This window comes from Monodon monoceros, unplaced genomic scaffold, assembly GCF_005190385.1.
Source record: "Monodon monoceros isolate NGI ecotype Baffin Bay Population unplaced genomic scaffold, NGI_Narwhal_1 Super_Scaffold_4, whole genome shotgun sequence".
Lineage (NCBI taxonomy): Eukaryota > Metazoa > Chordata > Mammalia > Artiodactyla > Monodontidae > Monodon > Monodon monoceros.
Window position 1 is genome coordinate 5,461,948 of NW_021703781.1, and position 21,628 is coordinate 5,483,575.

At 45.3% G+C, this 21,628-nt stretch overlaps 1 protein-coding gene across 1 annotated transcript in view; it reads right to left on the minus strand.

Moving 5' to 3' along the window:
* Positions 1-6,427: 6,427 nt before the first annotated feature.
* The window catches only part of GNG4 (G protein subunit gamma 4), a 58,394-nt gene continuing 43,193 nt past the window's right edge, over positions 6,428-21,628 (minus strand). The window contains exon 4 of the mRNA XM_029201085.1: positions 6,428-6,556. Coding sequence (XP_029056918.1) covers positions 6,428-6,556 — 129 coding nt within the window. The remainder of the gene's footprint in view (positions 6,557-21,628) is intronic.

Sequence of the window (21,628 nt, forward strand, 5' to 3'; positions counted from 1 at the left end):
AGTAAATGATAAGAATTTTCCAAATGCTTTGGAAGGAAAAGTCAGAGAACTAGTACTTATGCACACACCTGGCCATGGTATTAATAGGTCACTTTTGTCACAGGAACACTTCAATACCCCGTAACTCCAAACAATGGGCATTAGGCATGAACTAAGCTAATGTTCCCTTCATGCTTCACGGGGACAATGTTTCTTTCCTCTTCAAGCTGTTCTTTCATCACTTACCCAGGAGCTGCCCTCCCCTGGCCTGAATTACTACAATTAAACCAGCGTTCAGCTGCACAGCGTGAGGTGGGTTTATAGCATGCAGGTACTTTATGGTTTTTAAATGGCCAGAGAGCACAATCATACTATAAACTCAAGAGCACTCTCCCTGGCTTCCAAGTAGCTTTTTAAAAAAAAAATGTGGGGTGGAGGATATGAAAACCTTTTGCCTCTTAGACTCCTTGATTTAACTACAGGCGCTGTAGCAGTGGTAAGTCAGGAGGACTGATTGGGATTCAAATCCAGTCACTTAGTACCTGTCTGATCTTGGGCGAGTTACTTAATTTGAATTTAGCTTCCTGATTTACATTTGAGGAATATACGTCTCCAGAATGAGGATAATTAATCTTACAACACAATTGTTGTGAGGGTTAGAACGTGAACTCCTTGGCTGGGTACATTTTTTTCTTTGCAATAAATGATCCACGTGTAAGCACTCAACAAATAAACGGTTTCCCTCACTCCTTCCCTTAGTTACTATGTCAGCGTTTTCTGAGGGCTCATCTGCACTGGTTTGCAGCTTATGAGAACCTCTAAGGAGAAGCGCTCAGGGTCACAAAGGGGACTGGTAGTGACTTGCACTCATTCATTGGGATAATACTTATCGGGTGCCCGTCATGTGCCAGGTGATATGTTAGGTGCCGGGGATAAAAACCTCTGCCCTCATGGCGTTGACAGCATAGTCAGGGAGGGAGATGGGCACTGAGCGATCACTTGTACACATGTAAAACCGCAGCAATGACAGATGGCTTCACAGCACAGGAAGGACGTATAAACAGATTTGACTTGGTCAGAGAGTTCAGGGAAGGCTTGCACCTTCGGAGTTGAGATCTGAAAAATAAGTCGACCTGGCCAAGAGAGGAATGAGGAACGTGCTAGTCCAAGGAAGCAGCAGATGCAAAGATCCTGTGGCAGCAGGGAACAGGGCTAGTGAGGTACGCTTGAATAACGGCCAGTGTGGATGGAGCACAGGGTTTTGCGGGGAGCGAGGTGTGAAAGTGACTCTGGTGAGAAGTAGGGCCAGAGCTGGCGGGGCCTCGGAGGCCACTGTGTCACTGGGGAAATCTCTTTTTCCTTTAAATTTATTTTACTGAAGTATATTTGATTTGCAGTGTTGTGTTACTTTCTGCTGTACAGCAAAGTGACTCAGTTATACATATATGTACCTATATATATATTCACTTTAATATTCTTTTCCATTATGGTTTATCATAGGCTACTGAAGTACAGTTCCCTGTGCTATCCAGTAGGACCTTGTTGTTTATCCATTTTAAAGGTAAGTGGTCACAATAACTCCAGCATTTGGTTAACTACCATGCACGGGCCTGAACATCTTACAAGTCAGTAACTTATTTACAGCTAATGCAGAATCAAGTGTAAGGGTTTTATTAGAAACTGGATGGGTTGTCAGGTGTTGACCAGTGGGAGTTATCACCAGCTCATCCACACGTACCTCCAGAAACACTGAAACTGGGCAGACAGCCAGCTTGTCCTCCACCCTTGCTGCTCTGGCTGTGTGTCCCAGGGAGGGCAGAGTGGCGTGCCCCCGAGAGATGGAGCTGAAGCATGGGGCGGGGTGGAGAGCTTCGCTTGGGTCCTCCGTAAAACCTGGTGTCTTCTTGCCACCCTGAAGAGGTGAAGGAGATGGAGGTGTAGGTCAGTTCTGTCTAATCTATGACAACCATGTTCTTCTCAGGTCAAAACACTAATTGTTCTGTGTTTTTTTTGTTGTTGTTGTTGTTTTGGCCTTGCTGCTCGTCTTGTGGGATCTTAGTTCCCTGACCAGGGATTGAAGCAGGGCCACACCAGTGACAGTGCTGAGTCCTAACCACTGGACCTCCAGGCAATTCCCCAAACACTAGTTGTTATCATTAGTTTCATGTCAAATTGGAACAGTCATCAGAACAAAATTCCTTCTGACCTTTGCTTTGCTCCCCTCCCACAGCTCCCTTGGAGGGAGGCTGCTGACAATTCAGACTCACTGTTGAGTTCTGTGGGCCTGGCGCTCAGAATCAAAGGTAAGACCTGTGGATTCATGTAGCAGGAGTCCCAGCATGAAGCCACTCTGTGATCACCCTGGGATTCAACGTTTCAGAACTGCAAGAAGGAGAATGCTGAGGCCACCTGGGAGCTGAGAGCCAAGGAGACAGCCCTGGGGGACCTCGGACTCAGTCAGAAGTTTGGAAGGGGGCCCAGTGCCCCCGCAGGTGGGGGCAGAGTTGAGGGAGCCATGTTTGCTTCAGTGTATTTGGGAGACCGGGTTGCATTCAGAAGATGCATCATCACAAAGCCAGCTGGTGCCTGTAGCAGCTCCTTCCCCCAGAGGCGGTGTCTGATAGTAGGTTTTTGTGGCCGGCCATTCATTCCAGTGGTCGGAAGGCAGGAGAGGCTCAGGGTAGGTCACCGGCCTCACTGACAGAGGCTGAGCCGAGTGGGAAATCCCAGGAGGATTTCTCACTGTTCTCCCCAAAGATACAGATCCCACGCACGGCACTCACATGCCCCATTCACGGGCAACCGTCTGCGTTGTGCTGAGAGCTATTCTCTGTCCAGAGAGCTGTGGATTACAAGTATTTTGTATTTCAGAATGTTGTTAAATACACTTAAATGCCCCTCTAATGACGTTATACCTAAACAGGAGTAAAAAGTTGAGCAAAGTGCCCCCCCAAAAAAAGGAAAAACAATAACCATAGGATTCTCCATTGCTAGGCACAAAACCAACTTTTTATTGAAGTACAACATCCATACAGAAAAGGGCACAAACCACAAGTGTACAGCTCGAAGAATTTTCACAAACTAGATACGCCCAGGTGACCAGCAACCCGATCAAGGAACAGAAGATCCGAGAGTCTCCCTTGTGCCCGTCTGGTTACCATCCCCCCAAGAGTAACTCATATCCCTACTTGCAACAGCAGAAGTGAACTTTGCCGGCTTTGACACTTGATATAAATGGAACCATACAGTACAAACTTGGCTCCTCTCATGAGACTTACGTGGTGCCGTGCGGGTGGCTGCAGGAGCACCCCTTCTCCTTGCTGTGTAGGACTTCACTGTGCAAATATACCATAATTTATCCATTCAACATGGGCATCTGGGTACTTTCCAGTTCGGGGTTATTATGAACAGTGCTTCTGTGAACATTCTAGTACATTTCTTTTGGTGAATATACATACACATTTCTGTTGGGTAGAGGAGTGGAGTTTTTAGGTCATATGATATGTACATTCAACCCAAGCTATTTCACAGAAGAATGAGGAACTTATTGGACAGAGCTTGGCGGCTCACAGAATTGACAGAAAGCTAGAAAGGAGACCTGGGAAGATGGGTGGGGACCAAGAAACGAAGCAGAAACGGTCTGCTCAGCACTCTGCCATCCCTGGACACTACTACCAGTGGACACGCCACCCCTACAGCCTGCCAATCCTAGACACTTCCCCTGCTGGACCACTGCCACCCCTGGACCACCACAGCTCCCATGAAACGAATCTCAGCATCCCTTAATTTCTGTGTCACTTGCACCAAGCTCACAATCCCAAGCATGGGAGTCCAAGGAGTTCACCCTGGGTCACTGGCCGGTCTGGTGCTGGAAAAGGGGATGCACCTGAGAGACAGAGAAGACCTCCCCACTTTGGCATCCACTGTGCTGGGGGCACTGCATCCCTACATTTATACATAGGGGTGATTTCATGATTTCCCCCTTTAGGAAAGGGGTCAGGTGCTGGACAGCCAAGCTAGAGACACCATATGACGACTGCCCGCTACAGGCAGCTTCATCAGCTCCCGGCGATTGCTGGGGGCGAGGGGCTCATCCACATGTTTGCGTGTCTCACAGTGCATGTTCACGAACTTGCCTTTAAGGGCAGCAATGAGTTCAGGGATACGTTACAAGGGGCAAGCCACACAAAACGCCATAGGTTTGGAAGGAAAAAGTGTAGTAAAAGGACAAAAGGCATCTCATGGAGGGATGCAAGGAAGAGAGGAGGAGAAGGAAAAAGAGGGAAAAAGTGGAGGCAGAATACGGAGGGCTGTTGGAAATGAAAACAAAGGGGAGAAAGTTTGGTGAAGACTGTGGACCACAGAATAAACAGGTCCTGGTCATAAACCAAAACAGAGGAGGATTGGAAGTCCTATTATCACAGACAGCATACAATCCTGCTATAGTTTAAGCACACAGCTTCCTAACAACAGTGTTATTACCGGGGAGCTTTCATGAAACAAAGAATGGGTTTCAACAAAAGAAACAAAGAATAAAAATGTACTAAAACCATTTATGAGGGTAGCAAGTCATTAATTGATCTGAAAATTACATTTGCCTCTTTGTAGGCGGTTTTACATGATTCCTCCAACTGAACCATGGATCTTTGAAGTCATGCGTTCTTCCCTATACTACAGCCTGGCATTTAGCACATTTGTTTTAAATGATAATCGGAGCTTTCATCTATGTAGCACCTCCCTCTGTCCTAGACAGAAAGGCAGGAGGAGTAACTACCATTATCCCCAGTTTGCAGGTTCCAGGCACACAATGGCTTGCCCTACAGTGAAGCCACTGCCAGGGCCAGGAAGGGAGACAGTTTCCAAACAAACGGAACAGGACATACTTGGACAGAATGCTCTCTGCCCCTGTGGTTTATTCCCTTCCTTCATCCAGGGTGGTAGGAGTTTGTTTCAGGTGGGGCTTGCAAGTTTGTCTCAGAAAAATCGAGAGCCACCTAGCCTTCCATGGCAGCAGCCACGTTTCATCTTCCATGAGCTGCCAGAATACGGGCCCAACACGCCTGCTCCTGGCGAAGATGGGAAGAGAAGTGTGCTGCTGAGTGGACCCCAGCAACGGTGCTTTGTGGCATGTGGCTCGGGTTGTCTGCAGGTCTACCTACCTGCCTGCAAACAGGTAGGCCTGGAAGGCAGTGGAGCTCAGGGGCTCAGGTCCCAGTCTTCTGGCTCACCATCTACAACCTCGGGGAAACTACATGGTCTTTTTGTGCCTCAGTTTCCCCCTCTTTAGAACAGACTCTCACGGCATTTATTTATTGTTGGAGGACTAAATAAGTGGATACGTGTGAATGCTCTGATCAGTGGATGCTACGTGGTGAGCTGCTGCCTCTCACTCACTCCTCTGGGGCAGGGGCCACCCTGGTGAAACCCCACAGGACCCAGTGCTGTGCCCAGAAAAGGCCCTTATTTTTATTATTATTATTTTTTGGCCATGCCACACAACTTGTGGGATCTTAGTCCCCCAACCAGGGATTGAACCCGGGCCCCCTGCAGTGGAAACACAGGGTCCTAACCTCTGGACTGCCAGGGAAGTCCCCAGAACAGGCCCTTATTAATGCAGCCCATGCAGAGCAGGAGGCAGAATAGGAGGGAGCAGGATAAGGTGGCATTTGGAGAGAAGACATGTGCCCCTGGCCCGCCTGGCTGGCGCACATAAACAGATGTAATGGTGTGACATTTACAGTTAAGCTCACTCCAATATCCACCCAACACCTACATTTGTAGAAGGACCACCTCCAAAGGGATCAATGACAATCAGTGGGAAACAGGGGTCTGGACCCTCCATCAGGGGCTGGGCCACAAGGCCCCAGGATGACCCACGTTTAGAAAACCATCCGATGATGCAGGTTATTTCTTCTTTAAATAGGATGACAGAAAAGCAGGAAATAGAGAACTTGCAGAACTGCACTCTTCAGGAAGAGAGATGGAAACGTTACCCATATACTTCAGTTGGTCAAAATGATCTGATTTGACACTGAATGATCACGAATGGGGGACTGTTTTCTCTTCTCAATAAACTATCCACTTCTCAATAAATTATCTCTTCTCAATAAATTATCCACTGAAATGTATACACTTGACCTATGTAACCTTGGGAATTGATGTTAAAAAAATTTAAGCCCTTAAACCCATACTTAGTTTTACTTGGCACATTTGTTATTTGGCTACAAAAATGTCTATTTCATTTTCTAATAATGAAAATAACATGAAAATGAAAAGAAAAAGTGAAATAGAATGCAGTGAAGAAAACCAGTGAAAAGAGGAGACAGGCCTGGGCAATCCTGGTTGGGCGGGGGTGGGTGTGGGCAGAGCTCCCTAAAGCTATGAGCATGCGCGGTCTCTACAAGGGATTTTACAGACCGGAAAGGAGACATTTTCATAGCAAACGGAGTCAGAGGATGGTACAAAAGAACTTCTTCTCTCGGAAGGGGTTTTCTGACGCAGGCACTGGAATGAGGAGAGGGTCCTCCCGCACGTGAGCTTCACAGTACGCCAGGAGGTCCGCTGCTGCCTGGGAGACCTGGGGGCAGGGGGACACAGCACAGGTGCAGGGTTAGAGGCTGGTTCACGGTGGGTCTGAGGCAGAGGTGTCCATCTGGAGAGTGGACAAGCGCAAGGACAGGCTGTGTCGTGTGCACCACCAACGACAAGGCCATTCCGTGGTCTGGAGAGTGGACTTGTGCAAACCCAGAGGAGACAGGTTTTGAAACATGCTTCCAAGGAAATGTGATAGAGAAGAACAAACATGACTCCATATGGGATCTGTTCCTTTAGCTCCTAACCCTTGTGCTCTGTTTCCTGTGCTTAGTCATGCTGGCTCTGCACCTTCTGTAAAGAATGTTGCCTGTAGCCTGAAATATAGAGGAGAGCCTATTCTCAAAGCTCTGACCTTTAAAGGTAAAACACCTTTCCATTCATATAGAGATAAAAAGTTGCAGAACAGAGGACAACAGTTGTCTTGTTGGAGGTTTAAAGGAACACCGTGACCTGCCCTATGGGGACAGGTGCAAAAACAAAAGATTCCTACATGAAGAAGTCTGCAACAACCAGCCACACCCCCTGCCCCTTTAGTATAAAAGCAGCCTGAATTCTCACTCCAGGGAAGATGGTTCTTTGGGACAGTAGTCCACCATCTTCTTGGTCTGCTGGCTTTCTGAATAAAGTCACCTTCCATGTCCCAACACCTCATCTCTCTATCTATTGGCCCGCTGTGCATCGAGCAGTACAAGCGTAGGCTAGGTAACACAAAGAGATGTCGCCTGGTGGTAGAGTAGATCAATAGCGAGAGAGGAATGAGGGGCCAGCGGAAAGGTCCAGACAGCCTCGTCCTCCTCTCAACTGAGGGGTAAGTGGACGCTCCAGGCCAGGAGCCCCACCATTACTCTGCAAAACCATTTCTAGCAGGATAAAGCCGAGTGCTGGCTCAAGCCAAGCCAGTGTGACTGTAGTTATTATTGTCATTGTTTTATTGCAATCCACTCTCGTGACCAACACAGCCACTTATTCCTCCTCGACAGAACACAGATCATAAGCACATTGTATAGAATGCACATATAAGCACATGTTGAACTTGGAATGGCCACTCCCCTGAGGTGACAGTTGCTCCTGACCAGAACACCCTTTCCATTTTCCTTCCAGGCTTATCTGAAGCCTCCTGACACCTGGCAACTGTGGATCAAACTATCCCCCAGCTCAACTCCAGGAGTTCCAGGGGAGGAGTCGCTGGGAGAAGGCCAGGTGCCGAGAAGGATTCGCCAACAGGAAGCTCATTTTGCCCGTGGTCTGTGTCACGTGTCTGGCAAATGAGTGGTCTGTGAATTAACATCCTGCCCCATTAGCTTGTGCTTATTAGAGGCTACAGGCCAGGGGAAGTATATAGCAGGCAAAGTTAATCCTTTTTGTACATTCAATGTCTAAATCTTCTCCAGAATGAAAAAACACTCCACAAGTGAATGAAAAATGTTTGAAAGCCCCAGTATGTACAAGCCATACACCTTCCATCAGGTTTTAAAAACTGGCCCATCTTCCAAAATTTTACAGAAATTCTTCTTCTGATTTCCAGCCCAGACCTACCTATTTTAGCAGTGCCTGGAATCCTACAAAGAATTCCAGTAGAGATATGTAATGAATTTTTCCTTTGAATGAAACAACTAAAAGTTGAGCCGATGAGTCAACCTAAATCCTGACAAAGTCTACATTTGTTGGAAGTGTGGAATGGAGCATCAGGCTTCCCCATTCATCTCTGCCCCCAAGATGCCTGTGACCTTGGGTAAGTAACTCAAACTCTCTGAGCTTTAGTTTCTTCATTTGTCAGACTGGGTGAGTTAGAAATCTCCAAGATCCTGTTTACTCTAAACAGTCTATAATTTGAGCTCTAATAGCACCACGGCAATATTTTAGATCCTAAATAAATGGATGTTGGGTTGAATGAGAATGGAGTTTGCAGTGATTTACAGGACAAACATACAGGAATCTCCCAGGTGAGGCCACAAATATAGGCCTGCAGGGGGCCTGTGAAGCCATCACAAGGGACTAGAGCACATGAGCAGGGAAGCTGACTCCGAAGCCCACAAAGATGTGATGGACACACAAGAGAAGCAGAATCACAGGGTGAGCGCGTGGGCAGGGAGCTGAGAGACGGCGCTCGGCACACAGCACGCTGACTTCCACCTTCTGATCCAAAGCCAAGTGCTCTCCCCTGACTGCCTTAGTCACGATCCCCTACTCTCCATTCCAGGCTTCTCCCAGGGCCCAGAGAGGCATGGGGCCTTCTCCGTGGCCACCTTGTTAGGGTGACCACGGAAGTCATCCAGTGGCTTCTCTGGCAACCACTGCGAACTGGTCTACACTGCTGCCCAGGCCCACACACACAAGAGGGCGGCAGTCTTGGGACTTTCTTCCCCTAACAGCCACCTGTCCTCTTAGCTCTGACTTCAGTGGGCTCTTCCAGATGGTTCATTTAAGGATGTCTTAACATCCCCTCTCCAGTTTTCATTTTCCCCATCAATTTCATTTTTTGGGACATGCTTCCATTTGTTCTGAATGCTCTATAAACTTTATCATCTCATCTGGGGAGTATTTACTGAGTGTCCATCTTTTAGCTAATTGAGAGGGCACAGGGGAAAAAATAAGGCAGGATTTTTGTCCTCTAAAGATCTAACTGAGAAGAGCTAAAAAATCATAAAGTCACTAGAATAATCAGTATGTGCTAAAACGTCACAGGAGAATAGCTGCACACCACTGCAGGGCCATGAACAAGGGCAGGGAGACAGGGGTGTCTGAATACCCCATCCACTTCCACACAGGGGCAGTTACCTTGGTCAACCTGCCTCCTTTATCCAGAGGCTGGTCCCAGCCACATGAACCCAGAAACACGATTTTCTGGCATGCCAAGAATGGCTCATCTCGTGTGGCAGATCCATATTAAACAAGTTCAAGAGACAGCTGTATAAAACCATTAATAAGAACAATAGCTAACATTTACTGAGTGCTTATTATGTGCCAGGCCCTGTGCTAAATGCACCATCCTATGTATGACCTCATTTAATTCTTCTAAGTACTATTCTTTTTTTTTTTTTTTTGCGGTACGCGGGCCTCTCACTGTTGTGGCCTCTCCTGTTGTGGAGCACGGGCTCCAGACGCACAGGCTCAGTGGCCATGGCTCACGGGCCCAGCTGCTCCGCGGCATGTGGGATCTTCCCGGACCAGGGCACGAACCCGTGTCCCCTGCATCGGCAGGCGGACTCTCAACCACTGCGCCACCAGGGAAGCCCTAAGTACTATTCTTAAAGCCACTTTACAGACGAGGAAACTGATGCAGGAAAGTTAAGAAACTTGCCCAAGGTCATACAACTAGTAAGAGAGAGGACCAGAACTTGAAGCTAAGCAGTCTGGCCCCAGAAGCTAAATGCTGCAGCAGCTGCCTGGTCAACTGCTTATGAAAACTTTAACTGTAAGGTGGCCTGGAAAGTTCTCGTCTGCTGGGCCAGCACACTCTCCTTGTAGACCAGCTACCTGGGAACTCACGTGACCAGTAGGAAAAGAGTCTTTCAACTAAAGTTTCTTAGGTCATTTGTTTAATCCAGGGACAGTCTTGCCAAGGAAACCCTAACAGGTGAGTGTCCTCAGCTGGGACTGGCTTTCTTCTCTCCCGGTGCTCTGGGGAGTGACTGGATGGACGCTGCCAATGTCACCCTGAGACTCCTCCCTCTAGGCTGTGACCTACATTACACGCTGTTAGAGAATTAAACAAGGACGCTATTACACTGAGTTGGCTCTAATTCCTTAGTAGCCTTCGTAAACTAACCAAAACCAAGAAGCCTTAGAATTTGAGAAAGTGAAACTTAAGACCAATCACAAACAGCCAGGTAGGTCTTCCCACCTGAGACAACCGCTTAAGCTATACCTAATAGCTGCTTTGCTTCAGCATCTTCTCTATAAACACCTTGCCCTATGCCTGTCGGTGGACGGCTAACTACCTTTGGTTTGGCGTTGCCGGATTCGACTCCACGTATGCCTAAATAAACTATTCAAAAATTTTAGTGCGCCTCAGTTTACCTATTAACAACACGATCCATCTGGTCCGAAGTTGGCTTGCTAACAACCAATCCCAACATTACAGCTTCCTTCCCCTTGATCAGTTTACATGTTCAGATCCATCCATCGTGGGTGGATTTGACGAGTGTAATTTCCCGGGAGCAACCGCAAGGGGGCGCTGCATCGCCAACCATCAGGCCAGGACATGGGAGGAGAGGGTTCAAAAAAATGGGGCGTGGGGGGACGCCCGCGGAGGCGAGATGGGGCTGGGTCTCCTTCCGGTCTCACAGGTGTGTATTTGCTCCCCTCCCAGCCCCGTGTCTACGACGCCCTGAAAACCATGTTGTTAATGTCTGGCCTCGCTAGCTCCAAGCAGGTCTAATTTAGGGATTTTTCTGTCACCTCCAAAGGTGACACTGCACTTGAGATGCCACAATTTTTCTTTCAAGAAAACAAGCTGTTCTTAGATTGCCTCCTTTTGTTGTTGTTGTTATTTTAGGATCACAGATGTGTTTGCTTAGTTATAACTGCATGCCTCTGGATTGCAGAGTCCTATCCGTGCACCTGTACAACAGGAATGAAATTGGAATCAAGTCAGTATTAGCGCCCAGTAATTGGCGCCCAGTTTAAGACCAAATGTGTGGGTCTGGGTTAGCTCCACGCAATTTTAGCTTCCTAGATGCACTCAGATTATTGGGAACACTGGACAGTATGGTATACGAGCGTGTAAGTCATCTTACAACAAAAGGGAGTCTTCCACCTTTTTCCACCTTCGCTATCAGCTTTATTTCATGCAGTGTCTAAGGTCCCTTTATTCCTGTATAGCCAAAATATCTTGGATAACCCCTGAAGTTTGTTGTAATGGGATCTGAAAAGATACACACATGTAATGAACACCTTTATAGTTTTTTTTTTATATTTATATATATAGGTTTTTAAAAATTATTTATTTATTTATTTTTGAGTGCATTAGGTCTTCGTTGCTGTGCGTGGGCTTTCTCTAGTTGCGGCGAGCGGGGGCTACTCTTCATTGCGGTGCGCAGGCTTCTCCTTGCAGTGGCTTCTCCTGATGCGCAGCACAGGCTCTAGGCTCACGGGCTTCAGTAGTTGTGGCTCGCGGGCTCAGTAGTTGTGGCTCGCGGTCCCTAGAGCGCAGGGTCAGTAGTTGTGGCTCATGGGGTTAGTCGCTCCGCTGTATGTGGGATCTTCCCGGACCAGGGTTCGAACCCGTATGCCCTGCATTGGCAGGCGGATTCTTAACCACTGAGCCACCAGGGAAGTCCCGTAATGAACATCTTAATGAGCCTTCCACATGAAAGGTGACATCCTAACACACAGTTTAGTATCCAGGCATTAATTAACCTAAATCTGCTCCTTAGATTGAAAGAGAGGGTTTCCTTAATCAGCCCTAGATTGATTTTTATGGTTGAAAGTTTCCTTCAGTGCATATAAAATATGGCTTGCAGACTTCACCATATCCCAGAAACATCTGCCATCTTTGAAACATAAAATAGACGATTCACTTTCAAAGGGAAAATTTTATTATGGTTGGAAATGTGAAACTCCCTTACTGTTTATGCTTTCTCATCAAGCCTGAAGTCTGCTCTGCCTAAAGGCCTCTGTTATGAAATGCCCAGAGAATTTTTGCCTCCTCTCCTTAGTACTGAAGTTACAAGATAACAGATGTTGAAAAGAATCAGCAGCCTGGGAACAACTGTGGAATTTTACCATTACACTGTAGAATAAAAGAGGTGATTGAAACAGCCCAAGTTAGCACATAATCCCGTTCGTTGCACTATAATTACAAGCTTCAATGATGGGGAGAAAATGTGGCAATTACTAAATCACATTCCTGGACAAGGCAGATGACATAATTACTATTCTGGCTGTGACACCCACTGCATTTACCCTTTGCATCTAAAGTGGAGCGACTCACACCTATTTCTCAGCAGTTCTGTTCCATTTAACAATACTACTTGGAATCAATTACAATCATCCTTGATGGCTCTGCCTGTTCCTCCCTCCACCCCAAGAAAACAAAGCAGGATTACAGTCAAGAGCACAGCCAGGTTGCAGCCTGCATTGTGCAATGGTATCTTTCACAAGGTCAAACTTGGTACACACTCCAACAGAAGAAATCATACGCCATTTATCCCTAGTAGAATCCTGAGGACATCACAGGTTTATGCCTCACCTCTAAGTCCTGAGCTAACACTACAGGGTGAATCCTTGTGAATTTTTTCTTTCTTCTAATGCTGGAGAGTATTTGAGATCAACATACCAGTTTTTAAGGGCATTCTCAAGATACTTCCAAATTATTATGCTATGGGCTGAATGTGTCTGTCCTCCCACCACCCCCCAAATTCACATGTTGAAGCCTAAGTCTCCAATGTGATGATATTTGGAGGTGGGGCTTTTGGTAGGTAATTAGGTCATGAGGGTTGAACCCTCATGAATGGGAATGAGACAGGCCTGGGACCTGGGACCCTTTGCTGAATGTTTGCACCTGGACAAACGTCTCCCCAAGCAACAGAGAAACTATAAGGGACTAAAAATAACTATACAAAGTGCAGTTGGGGAAAATTATGGACTAAAAGATACAAAAAGACCCAAAACCCAACTGCCACTTCTGCAGAGCCGGGAGCAGAAAAAAGGGTGTCAGGAGCAAAAGCAGGGTACTGCGCATGCCCCCTGCACACAGCACCACCAAGGGGTGGGCAAACCACCTAAGCCGCCCCTCCAGCCCGACCCCTGGACCTGCCCGTACCCTCACCCCATGTAAGTAACAAGCTCGCCCCCTGCCTCAGGGAGCGAGCAAGCAAGCAAGCAAGCAAGGGAACCTGTTACTTGCTCTCACCCCCACCCCCCCAGCTGCAGCAGGGCCCCCAATAAAGCCTTGCCTGAATTTCTTGTCTGGCCTCTGATCAATTTCTATTGATTAAGGAGGCCAAGAACCCTGGTCGGTAACAGGATTAGTGCCCTTATGAGAGACATGAGAGAGAATCTCTCTCTCTCTCTCCCTTCCATGTGAGGTCATAGCAAGAAGGTGGCCATCTGTAAGTCAGGAAGAGAGCCCTCACCAGAACCTGACCATGCTGCCACCCTGCCTACAGAGCTGTGCAAAATGAATTTCTGCTATTTAAGCTACCTAGTCTATGGTATTCTGTTATAGCAGACATTTGGCTTCCAGTGGTTCCCAGCAACTATTTTGTATTGACCCAGATCAATGCAGATAATTCTCAATCATTGGGTGCTGGGCCACAAATAGCATCTAGTTGGGAGTAAGGTTATTCCCAGAGGAAACCAGAGGGGTTGGGAGATACGTGTGAATAAATGAATAATATAACAGAGAGTTCCTCTCTGAATTCTAAAGTCAAATGTCCAGAATAGAGAGGATTAGCTGCTGTTTCCTATCACCAGCATAAAGGGTTTTTTCCACATCAAAAGTTGATTGCACATTAAGAGGTAATTCTAAGATGCTTGAAAGAGAGTTTTAGTATCTCCAAGTTAATCTAAGTGTAAGAGCTTGTCATTACATGGTCTTCACCACCAGAACCGCAAAGCTCTCAGCTTGTGTAGAATGACTGACCCAGGTTTACCCTGGACCTTGACTTAACCAAACACTTCCAACAGGTTGCTATGTGTCCTGTATGACTCTGACCACCTCTTAGCTTTGATATATCTCAATTTACCACAAAGGAAGCCATAATTCAGTCATTTTGCAAGTTCGCCAAAAGAGTAATTTATTTGGTGACAGAAACTAGTGAGTCACTGAAGAGGTTTCTGGGGCTGACGTAGGGGTGAAAGATGAACATAACAAGCGGGTTCTAGCTCTAGGGATTCTAGAAAGCAACAGCATCTCTTAGAGAGGAAGCATGGGGTTGTGAGTCAAAAAGCAATGTCCCTGACAGAGCTGCACTCAGCATTGCTGAGCTGTGTCATCTGGGCACTCAGTTTCCACTCCTGTAAACGGGAATAGCAATACCTGGTGGTTTGTGGCTAAATGATATAATAACAGATGCTATTATACATACAGTGTGTTATTATTTCATTACTCACTTGGCTACTTTCTGGTAGGGTGGGAAGGGTGTTTGAGCCATAGACATGAAGTCGTTTCTCAGAAATGATCATGGCAATTTGATGCCTGTGGTGCCTCCACCCAAAACGTCCTCTTGAAGTGGGAGGCACTCTTCACGTTCTTTTTTTTTAAAAAAATAAATTTATTTTTGGCTGCATTGCATCTTCATTGCTGCGCGCAGGCTTTTCTCTAGTTGCGTCGAGCAGGGGCTACTTCTTGTTGCTACACGTGGGCTTCTCATTGCAGTGGCTTCTCTTGTTACGGAGCACGGGCTCTAGGCACACCGGCTTCAGTAGCTGTGGCACGTGGGCTCAGTAGTTGTGGCACACGGGCTTAGCTGCTCCGCGGCATGTGGGATCTTCCCGGACCAGGGCTCGAACCCGTGTCCCCTGCATTGGCAGGCGGATTCTTAACCACTGCGCCACCAGGGAAATCCTTCATGTCCTTTTTCTACTCTCACATTCTACTCTCTGATTTAATTCAAAGATTCCTTTCCTTTTATCTGATACCTGTTCTAGAAGTGCTCATTCGTATCCCCCTTTTTGGATTTTATTTCTAAATTTGATTGTAGAAAGTTATCATCTGAATCATTTAATTTCTAAAGGTCTGGGTGAGGATTATAAATGCTTCTGGCAGAGGAAGGGAAAATGAACAAAAGGGTTAAACCTAAATTGTTAAACTAGCAGAAGCTGGATTGAGAAAGGGTTGCTACAGAGTTCAGATGAGACCTATTGAAAAGGAAAAATCTATTAGCACTGCCTCTAGACTTTTGGCGGGTCATGCGACATAATTTATATTTATTTTCTTTTAGAAATGCCATTCTTCCCACCTTAATATCATCTATCATCTTAATTACATCCCTTTCCTGGATTTCGCCAGACCCTTTTTTTTTTTTTTTTTTTTTTTTTGGTACGCGGGCCTCTCACTGCCGCGGCCTCTCCCGTTGCGGAGCACAGGCTCCGGATGCGCAAGCTCAGCGGCCATGGCTCACGGGCCCAGCCACTCCGCGGCATGTGGGATCTTCCCGGACCGGGGCACGAACCCGCGTGCGCTGCATCGGCAGAGCGAACTCTCAACCACTGCGCCACCAGGGCAGCCCTCGCCAGACCCTTCCAATCGTCCACCTATGACCTATCAGAACATGATGATCTCCCCAATTCTGCTCTTTCTCACTTGTTCACAGGGAATACCATAATATTTGAGCCTCACTCTTCTTTTTTTTGAACAACTACTGGCTTTGGCTTCAGAATTTTGTGCTTTGGCTTCAGAAACTTAATAGTGCGTGTTTTATCTTCTGGAAAAATAAAACCATAAAAACACATTTTGCTCTTTCCAAAGAATTTACAAACTGGCAGCACGGCCACACCTCTTAGGAAGTGCTAGAAAAACATAATAATAATATGCGTTAAAGACACAGCTGTTAGAAAAATTATGAGGAAAGAGCCCTGGCTCAAATACTAGCGTGAGGGACTTCCCTGGTGGCGCAGTGGTTAAGAACCCACCTGCCAACACAGGGAACACGGGTTCAAGCCCTGGCCTGGGAAGATCCCACATGCTGCGGAGCAACTAAGCCCGTGCGCCACAACTACTGAGCCTGCGCTCTAGAGCCCGCGAGCCACAACTATTGAGCCTGCGTGCCACAACTACTGAAGCCCGTGTGCCTAGAGCCCGTGCTCCGCAACAAGAGAAACCACGGCAATGAGAAGCCCGCACACCACAACTAAGAGTAGTCGTCGCAACTAGAGAAAGCTCGCGTGCAGCAATGAAGACCCAACGCAGCCAAAAATAAATAAATAAATAAATTTATTTTAAAAATAAACAACCAAATGTGAAGCAAGAGTCACAACATTGATGCCGAAAGGGCTGTGTCGGCAAGTTTCCGGACACTTACCGTTTGGCTCCACCAAACAGCTCTGGGTTATCCAGGCTGTTGGAGAGAACCATTAGTACAAAGACAATCCCAAGCGAACTCACACTAAAATTTGGAATATCATTTATGATTTCTGTGCCGTGTGTTTACTTAAAAATATGGTCAGATTTTGCATTTGGCTGTTAATACCTAAGGAATAGGGAGGAAGACAGAGACTGTACACGAAATGAACAATGCACGTGAAGATAACTGAATCTGTTTAACTTGACTGACAGTAGTAAAAAAAAAAAAAAAAAAAAACCACTCCTGGGTTTGAAATACAAGTGGCTTAGGCTGATGGTGCGGTGGTGAGATCCTGCGTGGAAAGAGCAGGAGTCCCTGTTTCTGTTTCCTGCACTATGTGGTCACCTCACGTGGCACCCCCCCCGCCCCCTTCAGAGGAGGGAATAATTGAGTCCTCGGGGGCGGTGGTGGTGGTGGTGGTGACACTTTGTTGTCTTTATTACAATAAAAATCCTTATTTGTTTGTAAAATTACTCCAAAAGTAGAAAGATGGAAATAAAAATCAACGGAAACCCTGCCATTGGAGGGAACATTTTGGTGAACATCTTTGCAGACATCTTACTTTCCGTCTTTGTACATACAATCTCACATGCTGTTCTGCAATATGCTTTTCACTCAGTACACACAGATGTACATCATTTAATGATGCTATAACACTGCCTATATATAACTTATGTGAAATAAAATTCATATTTTATGGCAAGACAAGAAAAACTTAGACATAAAAAATCTTCTCTGCCATTTGGCCGCCTCTCTCCCCACACTGTGCACTGTGTATGTGCATTATGCATCACGCAAACCTCCCCTTCCACAGAAATACCTCGCAACCATAAACTGCAACATTCTCCTAGCATCAACAAGACAACACCTTACAAGATTACGTACCTTCTTGATCTTGTAAGGGGTCACATGACCCACCACTTTGTACCTGCAGATCCGTAGTAGGCAAACTGTCAATAATCCATCATTTGAGGTACAGCCCTCTGTCTCAAAAAACATATAACTCTGCTTTGACTTGTAAAGGGTGGAACAGTTCTCAGAGCTTTCTGAGATGCTCTTCCCAGGTTATAATCCTCAATTTGGTTCCAATAAAAATTTCCATTTCTTTCTTAGATCGACTGATTAATTTTTCATCGACACTATTTAACCAATCCCTATTGATCGACAAAAATACAATTTTTTGACATTATAACAGTGCTCTGATGAAATTCTTACTGTCCTTTATTATTTATGAGATTCTCCTTTGGGTAAATTCCTAGAAGTGAGAATGCTGGGTCAGAGTGTGAACAATAAATATTTTGACACATATTCCAAACTACCCTTTGGGAAGATGGTACCAGTTTCCACTCTGGCTATCAAAACAACTGCTCACGTCCTTTAACAGTTGATGGATGACATTGGATTTCAGCAAAAATTAAAAACGTCAATAGCCTGGATCTCAGTTGTTGGGTTTTTTTTTTTCCCAAGTGGATCTCAGTGTTTTTCGGAGGCACAATTCTTATATTATTTTTGAAGGTAAATGTCTCTTCATATATTTGACCCTTTACATCTCTCCTTCTTAAATTGCCTATTCATGCTGTTTGTGCATTTTTTTTAAGAAAAGGGGGCTCTTTTTTATCTTACTGATTTTTCAGAGAAATTAAATTTAAAGAAATTAACCTTGTGTTATTCAGGTAGCAAATATTTTTCTTAATTTGTTAATTGGGAGATTTTTACCATATAGAATTTTTTTAAAAATCCAGCCAAAACTTTTACTTAATGAACTGTGGATTTTGTAACATGCTTGGCCTTCGCAAACTCACATTATAAAAATACTTGCTCCTATTTTCCTAGTATTTTTATGGTTCTATTTGTTATATTTAAATCTCTGATTGAAGTTATGAGCTGAAATGTGTTTCCCCAAACTCAGAGGTTGAAGCCATACCCCCGTAAAAATTAATAAAGGGAAGCCTCATTAAAATGGAGCGGGGCCAAAAAAAAAAAAAAAAAAAAATGGAGCGAGGAGGCCAGCAGGGGGAGCTCTCATGAAGTCAGGAAGTACCACTCAAGTCAATGACTGGAAGCATTGTCAATTTCAAACCCCAACAGAAGAACCAGCAACAGGAGAAGACTCCTCAATTTCAAGCCCCAACAGGACATCTCCTACAAGAAATCAACTACCCCAGCAAACTCGGCCAACGAGAAACTATTGTCACCCTGAACTCTCACTTTTCTCCAAAGGACGTCCATTCAAAACAACCCTCCCAGCGTCTTCCTTCTTCTCTATAAAATAACATTCCTCTCCTTTGTCTGTTGTACTTGCCTATAGTTTTTGCTGTAGCATGCTTGTCCTGAATTTCAAGTCTATTAAGTACTATTCCCAAATGAACCCATCTTTGCTGGTAAAATAGCTGACTTTTCTTTTTAAGGACAACACCCCCGATGTAACTGTATTTGGAAGGCCTTCACAGAGATACAGTCGGTCCAATGTATTCATGGGTTCTGTGTCAGCGGATTCGACCAAACACGGATGGAAAATGTTCACAAAAAAAAATCCAGAAAGTTCCAACAAGCAAAACTTGAATTTGCTGCACACCAGCAACTATTTACACAGCATTTATGTTGTATTTACAACTGTTTACATAGCATTTCCATTGTATTATTAAAAGTAATCTAGATATGATTTAAAGTGTATGGGAGGAGGTGTGTAGGTTATATGCAAATACTACAACCATTTTATATAAGAGACTTGAGCATCCTTGAATTTTGGTATCTGAGGAGGGTCCTGGAACCAGTTCCTTACTGGGGATACCAAGGGATGACTGTAATTCAGGCTAGCTGAGGTCATAAGGGCGGGACCCCAATCCAGTAGGATTGTGTTTATAAGAAGAGGAAGGGAATCTAGAAGGCTCTCTCTTGACATGAGCACAGAGGAAAGGCCGTGTGAGGACACAGTGTGAAGGCAGCTGTCTGCAACCGAAGGAGAGAGGCCTCACCAGACAACCCTGCCGGCACCTTAACCTTGGACTTGGAGCCTCCACAATTGTGAGAACACAAATTTCTATCGTTTAAGCCACACAGTCTGTGGTATTCTGTTATGGCAGCCCTAGCAGATGAACACAACCCATCTGATATTTATCTGGATAAAATTAGTGGTGTATAGAGCTTTGTCTTCCAAAGTGCTAGCCATTTCCAGCAACACGTATTAATACTCTGTTCTCTACCGCTTTAGGATGCCATCTGGGTTGTATCAAATTCCCAATACACTTGGGTCTATTTAGGGGCTTCCTATTCTCTTCCATTGATTTGTCTATTCCTAAAGGAGTATCATAAATCTTTAAGTACTATGATTTTGTAATAAACTTTAATACCTAGTAGGAATATTCTACATATCTTCCTCCTCAAATATATACACTTGTTTTTTTAAAACTTCCTGGATACCCTTACATTTATTTATCTAATTAAAATTTACAATAATTTTAAGTTTGCTTTCTTCAAAAACAGTGATAGAATTACTCCCTTTTTCAAGCTGAATAATATTCTGCTGTGTGGATATACAGACATATCTGGTTTATTGTGCTTCCCTTTATTGCATTTCATAGATACTGCATTTTTTTTTATAAATTGAAGATTTATGACAACCATGCATTGTCAGATGATGGTTAGCAATTTTTAGCAATAAAGTATTTTTAAATTAAGATATGTGACATTTCTTTTAGACATAGTGGTATTATTGCACACTTGATAGACTACAGTATAGTGTAACCATAGCTTTTATATGCACTGGGAGACCAAAAAATGTGTGTGACTCACTTTGTTGTGATATTGGCTTTATTGCGGTGACCTGAATCAAACCCGCAGTGTCTCCAAGGTACGCCTGTATACAGTTTGTTTATCCATTAATCTGCTGATGGATACTTAGGTTGCTTCTGCCTTTTAGCGTTTCTGAATAATGCTGCTATGAACTGGGTGTACAAATCTCTCTCAAAGAGCCTGATTTCAGTTATTTGGGATGTATACGCAGAAGTGTGGAGTCGATAGATCCTGTAAGTAATTCTTTAAAAAAAATTTTTTTGAGGAACTGCCATACTGCTTTTCACAGTGGCTGCACCATTTACATTCCTGGCAACAGTGGCAAAAGGTTCCAATTTCTCCATATCCTTATCAACACTTGTTTTTTTCTGTTTCGGTGATAGTAGCCATCCCGATGGGTGTGGGGTGATGAAAAAGGTTTTTAACACCAAATGCTGATATGTTAGTCCCATCTCTCCTGTGGTAGGGCTTGTTGCTACTGTCAGAACCCATAAAATGCAAGCGGGAGCCCAAAGATACAGCTGGAAGGACTCCACCAAAGGCTTACATGGAGGAGACTCTGAAGCTTGGTGGAAAAAGGCTTCTGTATCTTGAAGAAACAAATGACCAGACATTTGGGCGTCCAGTAGCAGTGACCAGTGCAGTCAAAAGGGATACTGAGGCCGAGTGGACCTTAGCTGTTGCCTCACCAACGAACGTGGGGCTTTTGACGTCCTGAAGAGCTCTTCACTGGGCTGGGCACAGGCTCTTCAGAGGGCTCACCCTGCAAGGCCAGTTCCTTTAAGAGGCTGAGCTTTCAGTTGAAGGATCCTTGTCCAGAAGATCTGTAGGGCAGATGACACTGAAGTGGTCCTAGCAGCTCCGCACAAAGTTAGAGACCTCACAAGGCAAGAGTGGACACCCGCCCCAAGGCAGGGCCTTTGTTTCATAGCCCTGATCAAAAAGTATGCCTGCGGGTGTTGTGTTGTTTCTTTGTGATGTCTGAGCCAGTGTAGTTGCAGATTTCCTACCCCTTATTGGTAGGAATGAAGCCTATGATACACAGATGGCCTCACCTGACCCTGATTCTCTGCTATTGATTTGGGCTATTCTAAGCCAGTCCACACTTCAGTGTGACCTGCTATGACCCAAGTAGTGTGTGGGACCCCAAGACAAGAGGACAGCCCCCACTCGAAGGAATTCCTGATCTAGTGGGAACTTCACCAGAAACTTTCTTACAGTCCTAATAAATATCACCACATGTAAATGATCAC